The sequence below is a fragment of the Neomonachus schauinslandi genome, chromosome 15 (assembly GCF_002201575.2).
Source record: "Neomonachus schauinslandi chromosome 15, ASM220157v2, whole genome shotgun sequence".
NCBI classification, from domain to species: domain Eukaryota; kingdom Metazoa; phylum Chordata; class Mammalia; order Carnivora; family Phocidae; genus Neomonachus; species Neomonachus schauinslandi.
In genome coordinates this window covers 59331087-59349049 of record NC_058417.1, presented here as the reverse complement: position 1 = coordinate 59349049, position 17963 = coordinate 59331087, and the positions used below count along the sequence as shown (strand labels likewise).

Sequence of the window (17963 nt, the reverse complement as noted above, 5' to 3'; positions counted from 1 at the left end):
AGCTGAGGGGGCTCCAGGTGCAGGCGAGTTGGACCTTCTTTGCATTTGTCAGAATGCTTTTTATCTCTTCACGTGTGACATTCTCTTTTTCCTTATTTATTTCCCAACAGTATGCTTTCCACGGCGTCTGCTCACTTCTGTTCTTCTGCTTTAGTCTGTTTTTTTGGCCACAGGCTCCCTCTCCTTCCTCCGCATCCCTGCTCCCCGTATTAGAACCTTTTCTCTGCTTTACTTCCAATGTTCCTGTCCAGTTCCCCATGGATTCTCTCAACACTGTGTTCTTAATGTGGGGCTCGGTCTTTCTAGAAGTTTCCAAAGGTATTTCTGAGAGCCTTAGGCCTCTCCAGCATCTTCTTCTGAGTCTTTCTGCACCCACTCTCAAATTGCCGCCAGTGAAACCTCTCCCCCATTCCTCTCGACAGAGGACCTGTGTTTGTGGGCCTGTTTTCTGTCTTCTGGTCTTGGCCCTGTCAGAACTCCTTCCTCCCTCCTCCATCACCTCCTGCCTGGCACCTAATCCCACGTGGGTGGTATGCTGTACCACTTGCATTTGGGGATTCACGGGGATACCTGCATACCTACCTCGAAGAGTGTACTGGTTTTCTAGGGCTGCTGTAACAAATTACCACAAACTGCGTGGCTTAATACAATGAGAATTTATTCTCTTCCAGGTCTAGGGTCAGAAATAAAAATATCGGGGTGTGGGCAGGGCAGTGCTCTCTCTGAAGGCTCCAGGGAAGAACCCTTCCTTGCCTCTTCTAGCTTCTGGTGTTGCTGGAGGTCCTGGCATTCCTTGGCTTGTAGATGCATCCCTCCAATCTCTGCCTCTGTCCCCACAGGTGCCCCCCCGCGTCTAAATATCCCTCTCCTGGGGCGCCTGGGTGGCTCAGTCGTTAAGCGTCTGCCTTCGGGTCATGGTCCCAGGATCCTGGGATAGAGCCCCGCATCGGGCTCCCTGCTCCGCGGGAGGTTTGCTTCTCCCTCTCCCACTCCCCCTGCTTGTGTTCCCTCTCTTGCTGTCTCTCTGTCAAATAAATAAAATCTTAAAATAAATAAATAAATATCACTCCTTTTTTTTTTTTTTTTTAAGATTTTATTTATTTATTTGACAGAGAGAGAGAGTGAGCACAAGCAGGGGGAGTGGCAGGCAGAGGGAGAAGCAGGCTCCCTGCTCTGCGGGACTTGATCCCAGGACTCTGAGATCATGACCGGAGCCAAAGGCAGACGCTTAACCAACTGAGTCAGCCAAGTGCCCCTAAAATTCCCTCTTCTTATAAGGACATCACTCACTGGATTAGGACTACCCTACTCCAATACAGCCTCATCTTATGTTGATTATAATTGCAAAGACTCTATTTCCAACTGAGGTTACATTCATAGGTACAAGTAGCTAAGATTTGAACATTATCTTTTTGGGAGACACAATTCAGCCCACAACAAAGAGGCTGTGGGTCTCCTTTGTTGTGTTCCCCCCTCCCCCTGCCCCCTTTTGCTATCCTTTTGCAACTGCTCTGTTTTATGAAGGGATTTGGGGGGAAACTCAAAATCTATGCTGCCGCCAACATCGTGCCCCCGCCTAGAACCCCAGGGTTGCACTCTAAGCAAACATTTCTACAGAATACTGTTCACAGCTTTGAAGACCAAACCCAAGGCAAGGGAGATCGTCTAGAGGGAAAGGGGCTCTTACCTCAGAGAGGTAGGAAACCTTTGGTGGAGCTCCTTTAAGGTCCAAATGAACTAATCGCATCTTAAATGGTGAAGAACCTGACATTTCACTATTTTTCATGAAGTCATATAACAAAAATCTCTTGTCTGGGCACTTCTTCCTAGTGGAGAAATTCAAAGTTAGCCCTTTTAGCCCTTGCCCTTCCACTCTGTGTTTCCATTCCCACACGCCCAGGTTTGCTTTATTCACTGGAAGGAAAACTCATTTCACCAACATGAAAATGAATCAAGAAGTCTACCTCATGTTCAAATAGTGTTCAAATAGAGGGACCTCTGCCATTTAATTATTATTTGCCCCTAAAATAGAATAGCACTGGTTTCCTCATAAGATGGCTATGATCTATAATAACACAAATGACTGCAAAATAATTTTGTTTTAAAGACTGTCTTAAGTTGTGCATACTATGCTAGCGAAAACAGGCAGATATATATAAACATCTTTCACGTCTTACAATGTTTCTGTAGAAAATTTATCCTTAATTTTATTTTACTTTCAAGAGCAGTAAAAATACTTTACATTTCTAGAGCTCAAATCAGCTTGGTTGTACGGAAAAAGAAACTAAAAATTTAGTCTAAGTCAGAGAAAACTGTCTAGGATTTAAAACAGACCGCTGATAATTTGAAAAGCAAATGAGCCACGAGTACATCAGGGCTAACTAGCTTCTATTAAAGTAAAGGAAGTGTCTGGATGACAGTGAGGCAGCTGGGAAGGAGTGCAATCTTTTTCCCCCCCCCCCCTAGCTATTATAAAAACACAAAGGACAGGATGAGAAAAGTGAAAGAAAATCTTTGCATATTGGTCACGTTTACAGCTCAGTAATTCAAACTACTCATTCTGTGTGAGGACTCATAAATCCCTGACCTTAAGAAGTCTATTATAAAGCAGGGAAGATAAAATAGACGTACACAGAAACCAGTCTGTTTTTTTTTAAAGAAATTATATTCAAAACAATCTCAATGACAAAATTCTCAAGGCAATTACCTAAATTACCAGCTGATGGGTGCATGAGTTTTGTGAAAACGCATTCTGAAAACTGCTTTTAAAGCTGAATTGTTTAGGGATGCCTGGGTGGCTCAGATGGTTAAGCATCTGCCTTCGGCTCAGGTCATGATCCCAGGGTCCTGGGATCGAGCCCCACATCGGGCTCTGTGCTCAGCGGGAAGCCTGCTTCTCCCTCTCCCTCTGCCTGCCTGTCTGCCTACTTGTGATTTCTCTCTCTCTCTGTCAAATAAATAAATAAAATCTTAAAAAAAAAAAGCTTAATTGTTTAAAAATCTTACAAGCCAAATCTATTTTCCAGGGACTAGACTCAAACACTTCCAAGTTGAGAAGTGTGCACTGGTGGTGTGAACACCCCCTCATATTCAGAGAGAAATCTGCTCCCGCGGCTGCATCGCTGGGCTAAGAGGGATGCTGACATCTTACCTGCGGCAGACACACTGGCTTAACAGCGTTAAGTCTCCGCAAAATCTAAAGGAAAAGAACCAGAGAAGTCCCTGTTTCACCTTGTTATGAGTGTGCTAATCTCTTTGCTCGGATTCCCTCCTGCACGAAGTCTACAGAGATGAGCTTATTCCGAACACCTGGGTGGAAGGTCACTACTTATCAGATGAACGGGCGTCTGCACTCGGCGCTGACTGCTCAGGGCTTCGGGTGAGGCCAAGAGCCCCTGAAGGCGATGATCCGCACTGGTCTCCCCTGTGCCAGGAATGCTGGGCAGACCTCTTCAGTCCGACGATCGCATGAACACTTTCTTTTCCCTGTATCATCAGTAAGTTACTCACCTTCTTCAGGCTCACTCCTCACGGATGCACCTCGCTGTTCACCCCTTCAGAGTCTCAGGTGTCCTGACACGGCCGGTTAAGAGTTTACTTCTCATGCACAGGACGGACGGTTCTGTAGGGAAACGGAAAGCTATCAACAAGCAGCGGGGCCTTCGGGAGACAGGCGTGTACTGAGCACCAGCTGGTCCCAGCACCCCCAGGTGTGGTGCAGACCCCAGCGAAGCAAACAGACCCTGGGATAAGGGCTTGGAGACCACAGAGAAGGGCGCAGAGACTCCAGGAGAGGAGGCTGGCGACCCCCCAAGAAGAGCCCCGAGACCTGGGGATGGGGGTCCTTAGAGCCCGGGAGCAGGGCTTGGAGACCCCGGGAGGAGAGGACGACTTGGAGACCTCGGAGGAGGGACCAGAGACCCCGGGAAGAGGGCGCACACTGCGGGAGAGGACGCACTTCAGACCGCAGGTTCCGAGGCTCGGCGAGTTCCGAGGGCGGAGGGGCGGGCGAGGGGCGCGCGGGCGGCGCGGTGCCCTGCACAGTGCGCGCCCAGGTCCCCGCTCCGCCCCGCCCTGCTCGGCGCTCGGCCTCCGATTGCTCGGGCCTGGCCGCCAGACCCGGGGTCGACGGTCGAGTGCGTCGCTCTGCGTCCCCGGCAGCGCCGGCCTCGCGCAACCTCTCGCGGCGCTCGTCCCGGGCTCGGGCGGCTCCCGCGTTCCGCCCGGTTCCGCAGCGGCCTGGCCCGATGGCGCCTCAGCGGAGGGGCGCGCCCAAGGCTCCCGAGGGCAGCGGGGCGGCCGAGCGCCGGCGCCCGAGCAGGTACCGGACAGCGCGGGGAGGGGCGAGCTGCGGCGGCGGGCGTGGCGTGGCCGCGCGGCGGGCGTGGTCAGACCAGAGGGCGTGGCACATAGGGGCGTGGCCTGCAGAGTCGTGCTGCGCGGCCCGGGCTGGGGGTTCGGACTCCGGACGGGAACTCGGGGCGGAATCCTTCCCTGACCCGGACCCTGTGTGCAGAGGGCTCCACGGCCGGCCTCCCGACGCGGGCGTGTTCCGAGGCCCCGTCGTGTCGTCCCTGTGCGCTGTCCTTAGGGCTGTGTGTAGGAGGGCCGTCGGATGGATGGCCCGATGAATGAATAAGTGACCGTCCCATCCCGTAGCCTTGCAGGGGGTTCTTCCTAAAGCTCTCAGAGCCAGGGTGTGTTTTCATCGCTCCAGGAAAAATCACTGAGCCCCAGTGCTTGCCCAGGGGCCATGGGCCTTGCTCTGAGACTTGGAAAGCAGGCCCCTTCTGTTCTGGCGAGATTCTCTGGGTGCAGCTTGAGCCAGCTTGCTCCAAACAGGATGCTCCCCTTGAGCAGACCCCGAGGGGAGTGTTGCATCTGAATCTGGCCGAAGATGCAGTTTCTTCATCTTTTGTGTCCTTGTGCGTGTATCGTCGTCGTCGTCACCCCCTCCCCCAACCCGACCCCCCGTCCCTTTCAGATTCCGCAGCCGCATTGTGGGGAGAAGGGTCCCCAGCAATTCTGCCTTGTCGGTCAGGGTGCCAATCATTTGCTGCTGAGATGGGCTGGCAGTCTCCCTGCCCTGTCTGGAATTTCGGGAGAAGGGAAATGCTGGGCCGGCTGGTGTCAGGTGTCCACCCTGGTCTAATTATGGAAGGCTGGGTGGCCTGGAGGCTGGACAGCAGTTCTAGGGGTGGGGAATCTTTTTGAGTTGGGCAGAGCCCCCCTTCCCCTTCAGGTGTCTATGATCCCTGTTTAAAATGATCAGGTATCCACTCAACGTGGTCTGACCGTGCTGTGCCCCCCTTGGGATTTATTTATTGGAATTTGTTTTATTCATATAGCACTGCAAAGAGTTGAGGGACATAAAAATAGAAGTCAGACTCCCTGCTTTTCAGGAATTAATTGCATACTTGAAGAAACAGGGCACACCTCCTTAAAAGAGTGCCTTGATCTTTTTTCTCTTTTTTTTTTTAAGATTTTAATTTATTTATTTGACAGAGAGAGACACAGCGAGAGAGGGAACACAAGCAGGGGGAGCGGGAGAGGGAGAAGCAGGCTTCCCGTGGAGCAGGGAGCCCGATGTGGGACTTGATCCCAGGACCCTGGGATCATGACCTGAGCCGAAGGCAGACGCTTAACAACTGAGCCACCCAGGCGTCCCTTTTTTTCTTTCTTTTTTTGCGAGTTCTTTGAGCCCTACAGTCACCAAGTCTTTCCTAGACAACAGTAGACAGCTTCCCGTTTACACAGGTGCACACAGACAGCCGCACCCACGGGCACATACATGGGTACAGATGTGCACACACATGTGCATGCAACTTCAGCCTGGCAGTGAGAAGTGTAGTTACCCAGGTTGTGCAAAAAGTGTCTTAATTGCACATTGTTTTCACTGTGCTTGTCATCTCGGCTGGCTTGTGGTTTTAGTGAAGTGGGCTTGACTCACACTTAGTTTGTGTCCTGTGTGTGGGCATGGGCCCTGGTACATGGTTCGGGGCAGTCAGTTTCAGTTGCAGGCAATGTGATTGGCAGCACAGATTCGAGTTCTCCGTGGGCCTGGAGGGACACTGACTGGCAGCTCACCTTGTTCCCAGCACGGGTCAGATGGGGCTGGGGCCTCCTTCCCCAGCACATCCTCCCAGGCTGCCGAGTGCCCCTGGATTGGCTGAGAGCAGCTCTGACCTCCGTTACTGCAGAACACTGTAAGGCTTGCTGTAACCAAGTGTGGGTGCGGTCCCTGGTCATCATGGTCTGTCTTCTCAGCACACACGGGTGCCTTTGGGTGACGGCGGTTGTGTTTTGTCCTCAGCACCAAGAGTGTCCGGGCCCCGTGGGAGGTGCCGAGGAAGTGGCTGAGAACCGCCATCCCAGGGGCCTGCGCCGTGCTTGCTGGGCTGCTGCTCTGGGGCAGTCTGAGGGGTGATGGTGGCGTCACTGAGGTCCTGGCTCACCGTGGCGAGATGCTACCAGGCAGGTTCATCGAGGTGCCCTGCTCAGAGGACTATGACAGTCACCGAAGGTTCGAAGGTAGGCGATGCTGCTGCAGTCCGGGAAAGAGCAGCACGTCAACATGGAACGCGCTGTGTCTGAGATGCGTCTGTGTTCTGCTGCAATGAATTGGTGGGAATCAGATTGAAAGTGGGCGGGGGCCGGGGGGTATGGGCGAACTTTCCCTCCTTCAGGTGGGTTAACCCACACCTGGACTGGGAAATGCAGGGGCAAGCCTGCCGGTCACCGAGGCTAGCATTTTACCGAGGTGCCCTGCACTCTGCTGGAGAGACAGTTTGCCTGGAGGCACACAACGGAATTGGAAAGGTAAGGAAGAGAAAGCTGAAACGAGAAAGGTCTTTGGCTATAGAGTGTTATAGAGTGTTGTCGCTGCAGAAAATGTTGCAACAAGAAATGTCACTACTGGGGATGCCTGGGGGGCTCAGTCGTTGAGCGTCTGCCTTCAGCTCAGGTCATGGTCTCAGGGCCCTGGGATCGAGTCCCACATCGGGCTCCCTGCTTGGCGGGAAGCGTGCTTCTCCCTCTGCCTGCCGCTCCCCCTGCTTGTGTTCTCGCTCTCTCTCAAATAAATAATAAAATCTTAAAAAAGAAAAAAAAATGTCACTACCAGAAGCCCTTCCCCAGGTCGAGTGTCCCATGGGGGGGGTGGCGGGGGGCAGGAAGGCAGGAGGGGGCGTGGTGCCCAGAGGCGCCCATGGGGTTCGGCACCCGGAGAGCCCAGGACCTCAGTGCCAGTGGGCTTTAATTTCTCACACATTCCTCGCTGCTGGGCACTTTCTCCGTTTTAAAAACCTAGCCTGCGCGACTGTCTTAAAGACAGAATTCTGTTCATTTTTTCATTGAGAGCAGTGCTCTGGACTGAACTGGAAGAAGACTGCCCAGTGCTTCCACCGAGTGGCGCCCGCGGGCCAGGGCTCCACCTCCCTCGCCCGTGTGGGTGCCCTCCCTGTCTCCCTCAGCCTTTCCCTCTCCTGTCCCAGCTTCCAAGAAAGTATTTCTCTGCAGTTAGAGCTGAAGTTTCTCTTCTCACGCACTTAATAATTTAGCAACACTAAAAGTTTGCACGAGGGGGTGGGGGGTTGGGAGTTGTTATTATTTAGCAATGTGGGGTTCCAGTTTGGGAGGCAGAAAAAATCCTGGAGACGAATAGTGATGATGTTGGCACAACACTATGAATGTAAAATGGTAAATTTTGTGTAATGTATATTTCCACAATACCAAAAAATAGTTGAGGTCTATTTAAAGCTTCTGGACTTCTCTCCTGCCCCTCAAGCTGGAGGGGCTTCTACTTTGGGCAAGGGGCTCCTGATGAGACAGAGGCTCGACCCCTGTGGGGGTGTCTGGACAGAGCACCGCACCGTGTGTGTGTGTGTGTGGAGTGTGTGCTCATGCCCTGATAAGTCAACCATCCAAAATTCACTTTTTCACCCAAATTATACTCTTGACCCTTACTCATGTTGAACACTCTGTTCCTACTGGGTTTCAGCATTTCAAAATTCATGGGGTTTTGGTTCTCTCTTTTTAAAAATCAGTTTCTAACTTAATTGCCTTGTAGCTCAATAATATATAATCTGTATGATATAGGTCCTTTGATGTTGGCTCAGACTTTCTTTTTTTTTTTTAAGATTTTATTTATTTATTTGACAGAGGGAGACACAGTGAGAGAGGGAACACAAGCAGGGGGAGTGGGAGAGGGAGAAGCAGGCTTCCTGCTGAGCAGGGAGCCCGATGTGGGGCTCGATCCCAGGACCCCGGGATCATGACCTGAGCCGAAGGCAGACGCTCAGACTGAGCCACCCCGGCGCCCCTGGATTTTTTTTTTTTTTTAAGATTTTTATTTTAATTGAGACACACAGAGAGAGAGAGTGCACAAGCAAGGAGGAGGGGCAGAGGCAGAGAGAGAGGGAGAAACGGGCTTCCCGCTGAGCAGGGAGCCCAACTCGGGGCTTGATCCCAGGACCCCGGGATTATGACCTGAGCTGAAGGCAGACGCTCAACGACTGAGCCACCCAGGCGCCCCGAGACTTTCTTTTTTTAAAGAGTTATTTATTTGAGGGAGAGAGAGAGAGAGCACCCGCGTGCATGCACGCTCATGAGCGGGTGGGGGGGCAGAGGGGGAGAGAGCGAATCTCAAGCAGACTCTGAGCTGAGCGTGGAGCTGGTTGTGGCTCGATGTCATGACCCTGAGATCATGACCTGAGCTCAGACACTCAATCGACTGAGTCACCCAGGTGCCCCTCAGACTTTCTTTTTGACCTAATATGTTTTTGTTAATGTTCTATGTATACCTGGAAAAACGTTTTCTAACGGTTGCATGCAAAGTTCTCCGTGATTCTCCCAGTCTCTTAGTCTGCATCCTCACGGACTTCTGTCTCCTTTGTGCATCAATTACTGAGAGAGGCGAGCAGGCATCTCCACCGTGCCTGTGGGTCTGGCAGCTTCTCCTGACTGGTCTTTCGTGTTGGCTGTTTCTTATCTGAGATGATAGTATCTGGTGCTGTTTGTCATGTCTTCATCTTCCTGGTGAATTGTTCTGTCACTTCTAAACATGACCCTCTTTTTCCCTGTAATGATTCTTCTGTCTTAAAACACAGTAGTTACACAGATATCACTCTCCAAGCTTTCTTTTGATTGTTGTTGTATTTGCTTTTATTTTTTATCTTTCTGTTGTCATTTTGTTTAGGGAGTAACCCTTATAAAAAGCATACATGTGGCTTTTGTTTATAATGAAAACACCTGTATCAGTGGGATGGTATTTGGCCTCCTGGAACTGAGGCACCTCTCCCCCGATGGCCCCCAAGTAGAAGTTTATTTTTCCCACACAACAAGGCACAGAGAAAGGCCCCCCAGACTGGCCTGGTGCTCTGTGAGCCCCTCAGCACTTAGACTCAGTGTGTGGCTCACCTGGTCCCAGGACACCCACTCTACCTCCAGGCACCAGGCTCACGTTCCAGACAGCAAGGGGGAAGAAGGATGAAAAGCTAGAGGTCAGCCAGCCCACCCTGTCCCAGAGTGTCGCTCGGCTCCATCTCATTGGCCAGGACCCGTACGAGGGAGCTGGCCCGCCCTGTGTGCTGAAACACCAGGGGTTTGCTCAGCCCGTCTGTCTGATGCTTTGCCTCATCCTGGCCCCATCCACCTGATCCTGGTCTCGGCGCCATCCGAGCTTCTCCACCTTCCTGCCCCTAAGCAGCTGCACATCCCGGGTGCAGAGAGACGGAGGGAGTGCAGAGTGGGACACATGGTGAGCACCTTTGGTTTGCCGGGCCCCTGGGACAGGACAGTGACCAGAATTAAAAGCACAGCTTCAGTTGTCCCCGAAGGGCTTTCTCACAGGGGCTTAGGAAGTCTGGATCTGTGGTCCTAGATTGTCATGGATACTGCCTCTGGCTCAGGGATCTCTTCCCAAGGGTAACCACCTGCCTGGTGTGGGGCCACCAGGAATGTGCTGTGTCCAGCCAGGTGTCGGTATGTCCCGCAGAGGATGCACTTACACCGAAAAGATCATTGTTGCCTCTCTGAAATTCACACCTATGTGGGTGTCCTGTATTTTATTTGCCAAATCCGGCCCCCTCATCCTGTGGAAGGCACGGCCCCACAGAGTTCCCCTGGGGAGGGCCACCTATAGGTAAGTCCTCAACAGATTCAGCATGGGGTCAGCATCTCCTTCTGGCTCCTCTCTCCCCAGGCTGCTCGCCCAGGAAGTGTGGCCGGGGCATCACGGACACCGTCATCACCAGGGACGAAGCCCAGCGGATTCGCAGGTACCCAAGCCTCTTCTGTCCCGAACAAATGGGAAAGTGGGGCTGCAGGACAGGAAGCAGACGGTTTTTACTAAAAAAACAACATAAAGAAATTCATTTAGAATTCCTAAGCATTTCTTGCGTGCCTCCAAGGGCAAAAGCAGGCTTCTCCAGTTTCCAGGAGCAAAGGGTGTTCCCCTCAGGGATGCTGCTGCTGCTGCTGGAACCCGCCGAGGCCCAAGCCCTCTTCAGGGGAAGTGGGTCTGACCTGGATAGGAGGTCTAGGAGATGCTGCCTCCTCAGCTGTTGGGGAGACTGTGGGTGCCCTGTGCAGACGTGCCCCCTGCAACAGGGGCTCACAAGAGAGCGGTGCAGTCTCTGTGCCTAAGCTGGCTGGGCATTAGCCCTTGGGCCGACCAGCCGTGACTGGTGTCGGGGCAGGAAGTCTTACTCAGATGCAGCCGACACTGGATTTTTCTTTGTTGGGATTTTAAAAACAAGATCTTAAAGCTTTGATTTTGCAACAAATTGTTCAGACACGAGAGCTGTTTAGACACAGGTGCAAGGTGGAGTGGCGTCTGCCCTCAAGCTGCCTTCAGCCTATGTCCCAGCTGCCCGTCCCAGCAGGGAGACGCTCCTCCTGTTTCTAGATAACAGTGTAGGGGCTCGTGGGGCAGGAGTCACTGGAGTCGGGTTGACCCATCCCCAGGGACCCAGTGGGAGTAGCTCAGCCCATTTGGGTGGGCACCAGCTCTCGGTGCTAAAGATGGAAATTAAGCCTACTTGTTTCTAATCTGTCATATTTAATTAACAAGATGGTGAGGAAATATTACCATTTACTCATTTAGCTTTGAAAATTGAGTCCTTTGGTCTGAACATGTGTTTATATTGCAAATATTAAACAATCTATTAACATTACATGAATCATGCTGGTTATTTGCCTAGATATACCACAGACAATTCTACTAACTAAATCCTGAATATAATGACCTTCCCCCACAGCATAGCCGAGAAGGGGCTGTCCCTGGGAGGATCTGACGGAGGGGTGAGTTCCTGCTTCAGTTTTCTTTCTGCCCCTTTAACTTGCTGTCCGTCCAGGAGCAAGGAGGTGTCCCCCCACATCGCCAGTGTGGACAGGCCACATTCAGGGGGCACAAGAGTGTCCCCGCTCTTCACAGTGAGTTGCAGCAGCCTGCTCCAGATCTGGGGCCCCCACTGGGGGCAGGCGGATCTGGTCTCAGACAGTGAGCTGACAGGGTGGGTTAGGAGCCCAGTGAGGAGGGTGGCCAGCCCTGGAAGCGGGAGGGGCTCCTGGGACATGGTGACGCACATGCTCCCCAGCCTCCAGGCTGGAGGCCCCACAGACACGGTGTGGGCACTGTCATCCATGTGTGTGAGAGTGCAGGGGCCCAGCGGGGGGGGCGGGGGGGGGGACGTCCCAGGGGATCTCATAAACAGTGAGTCCACCCAGAACCTGGGGATAGGACCTTATTTGGAAAAGGGGTCTTTACAGATGCCATGAAGTTAAGGGTCTGAAGATGAGGTCATTCTGGATTGGGGTGGGCCCTAAATCCAATGGCAAAAGTGTCCTTATGCGAGAGAGGCAGAGAGAGACTTGTGGACGAGGAGAAGCCGCAGGAAGAAAGAGGTGGAGGGATGCAGCCATAAGCCAGGGCACCCCTGGAGCCACCAGAAGCTGGAAGAAGCAGGAGGAGTCCTCCCTTAGAGCCTTCAGAGGGAGCGTGGCCCTGGCCACACCTTGATTTTAGGATCTCTGGCTTCAGTAGCTGTGAGGAGACAAATTCCGGTTAGTTTGAGTCCCCGGTTTGTGGTGATCAGTCACAGCAGCTGCTGGGCCAGGGCAGCCCTGTGTCTCATCTGCCTCCTGGGCAGCACCTGGGGTCCTGTTCTTACGAGCACCGCACATTAGCTTGCATTCCCCTGTGGTGTCCTGAATGTGGGTCTCCACCCAGCGTGTGAAGCTGTGGAAGATACAGTCTTCTCTGCATTGTTTGGCAATGGCTGAATTATCGCCATTACGCGGACCTGGATCGGTCTACATGTTTGAAAGTCCTGGGAAGATTAGTTTATGGACTTTGCTAGAATTTCTAAGTATCTCTATGATTATCTGCATGACTTTATTTTATTCTACAAAATTTCCCCCAGAGTTCCGAAAATTAAGCTCCTTTTATTTCAGTTTGGTTTGAATCAGGGGTAGCATTTATTAAAAACCCATTTGTGCCTGGACTCATCTCTTATTCTTTGTTGGGCATTCCCTCAGGAAGTTGTCTTGCAGCAAAGAAACCAGATTTGATGCCTTTAAGTTCAGTTAACATTTATTAAGCTCAAATTATGTTCAAACCCCTGGGCTGATCACTGCACCAATTAGGAGAAATATAGTAGCTTCCAGATAGCGTAAAAATGGTCCCTGCTGGTGACCACTTTTCCCGGATCGGGGGAAGACCCACAGAGGTGGGGTGGGCAGGGGTGCAGAACACTTTGACGGTGTTTTAGAAAGTAGGACCCAGCAATTCCACTTCTGGGGATTTACCCAAGAGAATGAAAGCATCTGTCCACACAGACTTGTCTGCCAGTGTTCAGGGCGGCTTAATTGGTAATAGCCCCAAACTGGAAACAACCCACATGGTTGTGTTACCCCAAACCATGGAGTGTCCTCAGCAATAAGATGGGATGGATGTCTGTGGACACAACAGCATGAGCGAACCAGAGTGGTTATGCTGAGCAGAAGGAGACCCAGAAAGAGTGCATCCCACATGATCACATTCACATACAATTTTAGAAAATGTGCATCAGTCTGTGACGGTAGGAAGCACATCAGTGGTTGCCTGGGTGGGGAGGAGTCGGGGGAGAGAGGCAGGATGGCAGAGGGTACAAGGACATTCTGGGATGTGGTTGTTATCTTGATGGTGATGGTGGCTCACGGGTATGTGACATCAAAGCTTATCAAATTGTGCAGCTCATCTGTCCCTTACACCTCAACAGGGCTGAAGGAGCGAGGGTGGGCGGGGTGTGATTCAGCTGCAGGAGTTCACAGGTCTGTGGACTGTTTTCAGAAAATCAGACTGGGCGGGAGAGAATGAGATCTGTCCTGTACGTACCCTGGGTCCCCTGTCTTGAAACCCGGCATGGCCTCCCGGACCCAGGGTGAGGGTGGGCTGGACCTCAAGGCCCCTGCCGCCCTGTGCTCGTCTTTTCCAGGCATCCGTCTTGGACTTGCACTCAGGGGCCCTGTCTGTCGGGAAGCGCTTTGTGAATCTGTACAGGTGAGAGCCCTGAGGGGCTGCAGCCCTCCCTGCACCCCTGTGCATTTCTTAGCTGGAACTGGGGGTATGGCCCTTCTCAGGGGGCGGGATCCTTGTTTACCAGCTGCAGGGAACAGCCTGGGGCTCCATCGGAGGCTTCTCAGGGGCCTTCTCCGGAAAGCGGGACCTTCCTGAGGCCGAGGGACAGCCAGAGGGAGAGGTGGGAGGGGTGAGAGGCTGGCCAGGCCCTCAGGACAGCCGGAGAGTCCGGTGGGACTCCGATCCTCCCTGAGGCCAGAGAAGCAGAGATTCTCCCAACCTTGGTGCTCACATTGACTTCCGTCCCTTTAATCACGTGGTTATCACTGGAGAAACAGAGATCAGCGCCCAGGAGGAAACAACGAAGCTAAAGGAAGTGGGGAAAAGATTCAAAGATTATAATAAAGCGTTGACAACAGACGTCCAATGAAACGTTACATTTGTTAACAGCCTATTTTTTCACAGATACTTTGGAGATAAAATACAAACCGTCTTCTCAGAAGAGGACTTCCAGTTGTACAGGTGAGGAGGAAAGCGGTCATGACGTCAGACGTGGAGGCAGGTGGCGCAGGCTGAGTGGGGAGGGCGGAGGGTCGGTGCCGCGGGAGCCCCGCCCAGCCAGGGGCGGAACCCAGGCGCGCCACGCCCATCACGGCCACACCCACCCAGCTGCAGGGCCACGCCCACCAGCCCCCCGCTCAAGGGCCTAGGCCACGCCCCGGGCTAGGCCACACCCACCCACCCTCTGCGCCCGTGCCCACCCATCTTCACCCCGCCCACCAGCCCACGCCACGCCCCTGGGCACGCCCACTTGTCCGAACCCACCGTGATCCCGCCTTCCCCGACCCTGCCCATCCCACCACAGCACCGAGTCCATGCCCACTGACCACGTCCACCCACCCAACCCTTGCCCTCAAAGACCACCACCCGGCCATACCCACCTGACCACCACCTCTCCAGACCACGCCCGCCCCGTGTCCACCCCAGCTGAGGGCTTGTGCATGTCCCTGGGGTAGGTGCCACAGCCCCTGGCTTGTCGTGGGCACATTGTGAGCAGAGGGTCTCACGAAGGCTGAAATGCACAGTTCACTTTATCAGAGTCCGGGCAGGTGGACGCAGGGGTGGTACCTCTCTGCCCCCGGGGCCAGGCCAGGGAACCCATGGACCGCATGAGCGTCCCCAGAAATACTGAAGGGAGGGGGCTTGTCTGGGTTGGCCTCTTCTCCCAGCTCCGTGGTTTTTCTCCTTCCCTGACACTCTGTGCAGCCAGGGCCGACTGGCAGAAAGTACTAGAACAGCTGTGAGTGTTACACTCTGCACTAGCGTCCAGATCGCTTCGGGCTAGGAGGTGGTGCACAGGGCAGCACCTGCCTCAGTCGCTGTGGGTCCAGCCAGGCCATCGAGCCCACACGACCCTGTGGCAGGAGCAGGCCCGTGGAGGCCTCGCGCGCCCCCCCCCGTCTGTCCAGGGCTGCTCCCTGCCCCTCGCAACAGCTCACGTGGAGGGGGGCAGAGCCAGCCTCAGCGGGTCCAGCAGCTCTTGCAACAGCCCCACGAGCAGCCCAGGGTGCTGCAGGGGACCATGCCCTCTCAAGTCACACCACACATGCCGGCGCCAGGAACGGCCCTCCTGCCCTGACAGCTCCCCTCACTGGGGAGCGGCTTTCTTTAATTAAAACTTATAATTTTTAGATAATCAAGACTCACAGACTGTTTGGGGAAATAACACAGGGCGACCCCATGTACCCTTCACCCAGTTTCCCCCAACGGCAACAAGTTGGCGTGAGCAGAGCAGGGCATCGCCCCCAGGAACCGGCCCCAGTGCTGCCCCCACCGTCTTGCTCAGAATCCCTGGTTCTGCCTTATTTGTGTGAGTGTGTGCAATTCTGTCCCCTGGGTAGGTCACGTAAGGGCTGCCAGTCACGGTCCCGAGCGTCTCATCGCCACGCGGACCCCCACGTTGCCCTTCCGTCCCCTTGGCCCCAGCACCCGTCCCTGACCAGCAACCAGCGGGCCCATTGCTGCCGTAGCCTCGAGGCCTGGAAACAGCCGCTGCTTCCCCTTGGTGGTGTTTCCAGGGAGACAGCTGGGCTCCTGGTCCAGAGAGAAGCGAAGGGTCGGGGTGAACTTGACATGCAAATAATAGCGGCAGTGAGTGGTGCCCTTGACCCCTGCCACACACTAGTGACCTCACTGGGTCGGCCCTGAAGTCTGGGCCTGGAGCGAGGCTGGGTTTCGCAGCACAAAAGGGCCAGGTGACCAGCGGTGCAGGAGCCTGGTCTGCAATCACCCCGTGACTGGTTTACTGTGTTTACGGTGTTTACTGTTAAGTGAACAGCGTGCGTCAGTATTTTAATGCTCGTGAGTTCAAGGCTCTATGAAACGTAAAAACGATCACCACGGATGAAGGGAAAACAGCGGATTTGTGTCTCATTCGAGTGCGAGCCTGCAGAGAGGAAGGGGTGTCGATCCAACTGCGGTCGGGGACAGCTCGTGGTTGCGCAGAGAACCCAGGGAGAGTCGCACGTATGGAACAGAGTTTGTATTTCTGGAGTGAAAATCCAGTTGGCTGTTGAACCAAGAAGGGTGAGCGCCGTTGCCGGGCACGTGGGTGCTGGAGGAGGCGGCTGCCAGGAGGCACGGAACGCAGGCTTCATCAGGACGTTCGCTGTGTTCCAACAGAGCTGAGGGTTTAATAAATGAGACTGGTAGTTACCAATGAGGAAAAATGGAAGGAACCAATTAGTTTCACACAGTAAAACAATTATTAAAATAATAACTGGGGCGCCTGGGTGGCTCAGCTGGTTAAGTGTCCCACTCTGATTTCAGCTCAGGTCATGATCTCAGGGTTGTAGGATTGAGCCCTGCATCGGGCTCCGCACACAGCAGGGAGTCTGCTTGAGATTTTCTTTCCCTCCACCCTTCCTCCTGCTCGCATCAGCTCTCTCTCTTAAAATAAAAAAACCTTTAAAAAATAATCATAATAATAACCCAATCACTAAAACTTCTCAAAATAGATTCTCAAATAGTGTTGTCAAGGAAATGGCAGTTTTAGAGAGTGCCGTTGGAATCTTTTTTCTAACTTTGTCTATTCTGTTGTTAAAAATAATTGAGCATTCTGAGACATGACAAGAGTATTACCAGCATGAGATCTCAGCCTGATCTCATTTATGGTCTAGATCGTCACAGAACATTTCTGCTGGACCAAGAGAGCGAGGTTTGGGGACTCTCGAGGCCATGGCGATGTCATGGTCAGAAGAGCTGCCTGTCTCCCACGAAAGCATTCTGATAATTCACACAAAATACAAAATGCTCCGCTCTGTGTGTCTTGTGAACTGGAAGGAAAGCTTTGAGGTTGGCTTTATGGTTAATGTTCAGGGTGAGAAATTCCCGGAACTCCACCTCGGGTTATTACAGAGGTGGTCAGTGTGCCCCCGGGAGCAGGGCTCCTGCCGCTCTCGGTGCCATGTCCACGTGGTTTCGTCGGACTCCCAGCCATCTCTGGACGTGCTGAAGGTAAAACGTCAGTTTGCTTCCCGTCTTTTCTGGCTGTCATCTGTCTGCTGACCTCAGGGAGAGTGTGCAGCGTGACATGCAGTGGCCGGAACTGAAAACCGGAGGACTGTCCAGGGCGGGCCCCCGGGAGCCCAGAAGGAGCACCATCACCTCATTAGTGTGCCATCCACAGAGTGTGTGGTTTGATGACAGAGTGAAGGAATACCACGAGCCTCTAAGTTCTTTCGGTTCGTTGAACTGGGACATTTGGCTCAACACTGTTGGCAAAGCTTTGCGCATTGAAGGTGAACAAAGATGAAGACAACAAAGCCCACTAAAAATTCTGACATTCTCAGAAGTAGTTTTTCTGACTTGGCTGATAAGAGCTGCTGAGCGCACACGTATCTCCTACCCCGTTGAAGGGTTAGAGGCATTCTGAATGTAGTTGTTGGCCCAGCAGAAGTTCCATGAACGTCGCTGATGGTAGAATGCTTGCTCTACTTACTGAAATGAGTCTAAGGGGGTCCCAGGAAAAGTCTGGTGCGCCCCCAGTTGGCGCCCTGCGGAATGGGGGCACCCTTTGGCTAGTGGTGTGCATGTTGAAGCATCGGCCAGTGGTTTGGAGATGTTGGAAGGATACCCTGTTGTGCTGGAGCTACGTCATTTGTGGGGCTAGAGCTAGCTCCGCACGTGTGCACGCGGGTACGTGGGTAGGCACCTGAATGTGTAGGTGCATGTGGGCGTGTACCTGAGTCTCGCAGACTTGGGCATATGTAGGGGTGTAAGTGTGTGTGGCGTGTGTAGGTAGGCCCGTGTGCACACGTGTGTCCAGGCATGTAAATATGCTGCGTGTAGGTAGGTACGTGTACACGTGTGTAAGGGTGTACGTTTGGTGTGTGTAGGGAGGTCC

General features: G+C 53.2%; 2 protein-coding genes across 3 annotated transcripts in view; one reads left to right on the top strand and one right to left on the bottom strand.

Moving 5' to 3' along the window:
• The window catches only part of HEXD (hexosaminidase D), an 18611-nt gene extending 14280 nt beyond the window's left edge, over positions 1-4331 (bottom strand). For both annotated transcript variants that reach the window (XM_021680750.2, XM_021680751.2), the window contains exons 1-3: positions 3959-4331; positions 3511-3622; positions 1688-1826 (exon numbers count right to left, since the gene is read on the bottom strand). In XM_021680750.2, coding sequence (XP_021536425.1) covers positions 1688-1786 — 99 coding nt within the window. In that variant the 5' untranslated portion in view covers positions 1787-1826; positions 3511-3622; positions 3959-4331. The remainder of the gene's footprint in view (positions 1-1687; positions 1827-3510; positions 3623-3958) is intronic.
• The window catches only part of OGFOD3 (2-oxoglutarate and iron dependent oxygenase domain containing 3), a 22073-nt gene continuing 8258 nt past the window's right edge, over positions 4149-17963 (top strand). Inside the window, exons 1-6 of the mRNA XM_021680752.2 lie at positions 4149-4321; positions 6314-6531; positions 10202-10277; positions 11259-11301; positions 13476-13540; positions 14024-14080. Of these exons, the coding sequence (XP_021536427.1) occupies positions 4248-4321; positions 6314-6531; positions 10202-10277; positions 11259-11301; positions 13476-13540; positions 14024-14080 (533 nt within the window). The 5' untranslated portion in view covers positions 4149-4247. The remainder of the gene's footprint in view (positions 4322-6313; positions 6532-10201; positions 10278-11258; positions 11302-13475; positions 13541-14023; positions 14081-17963) is intronic.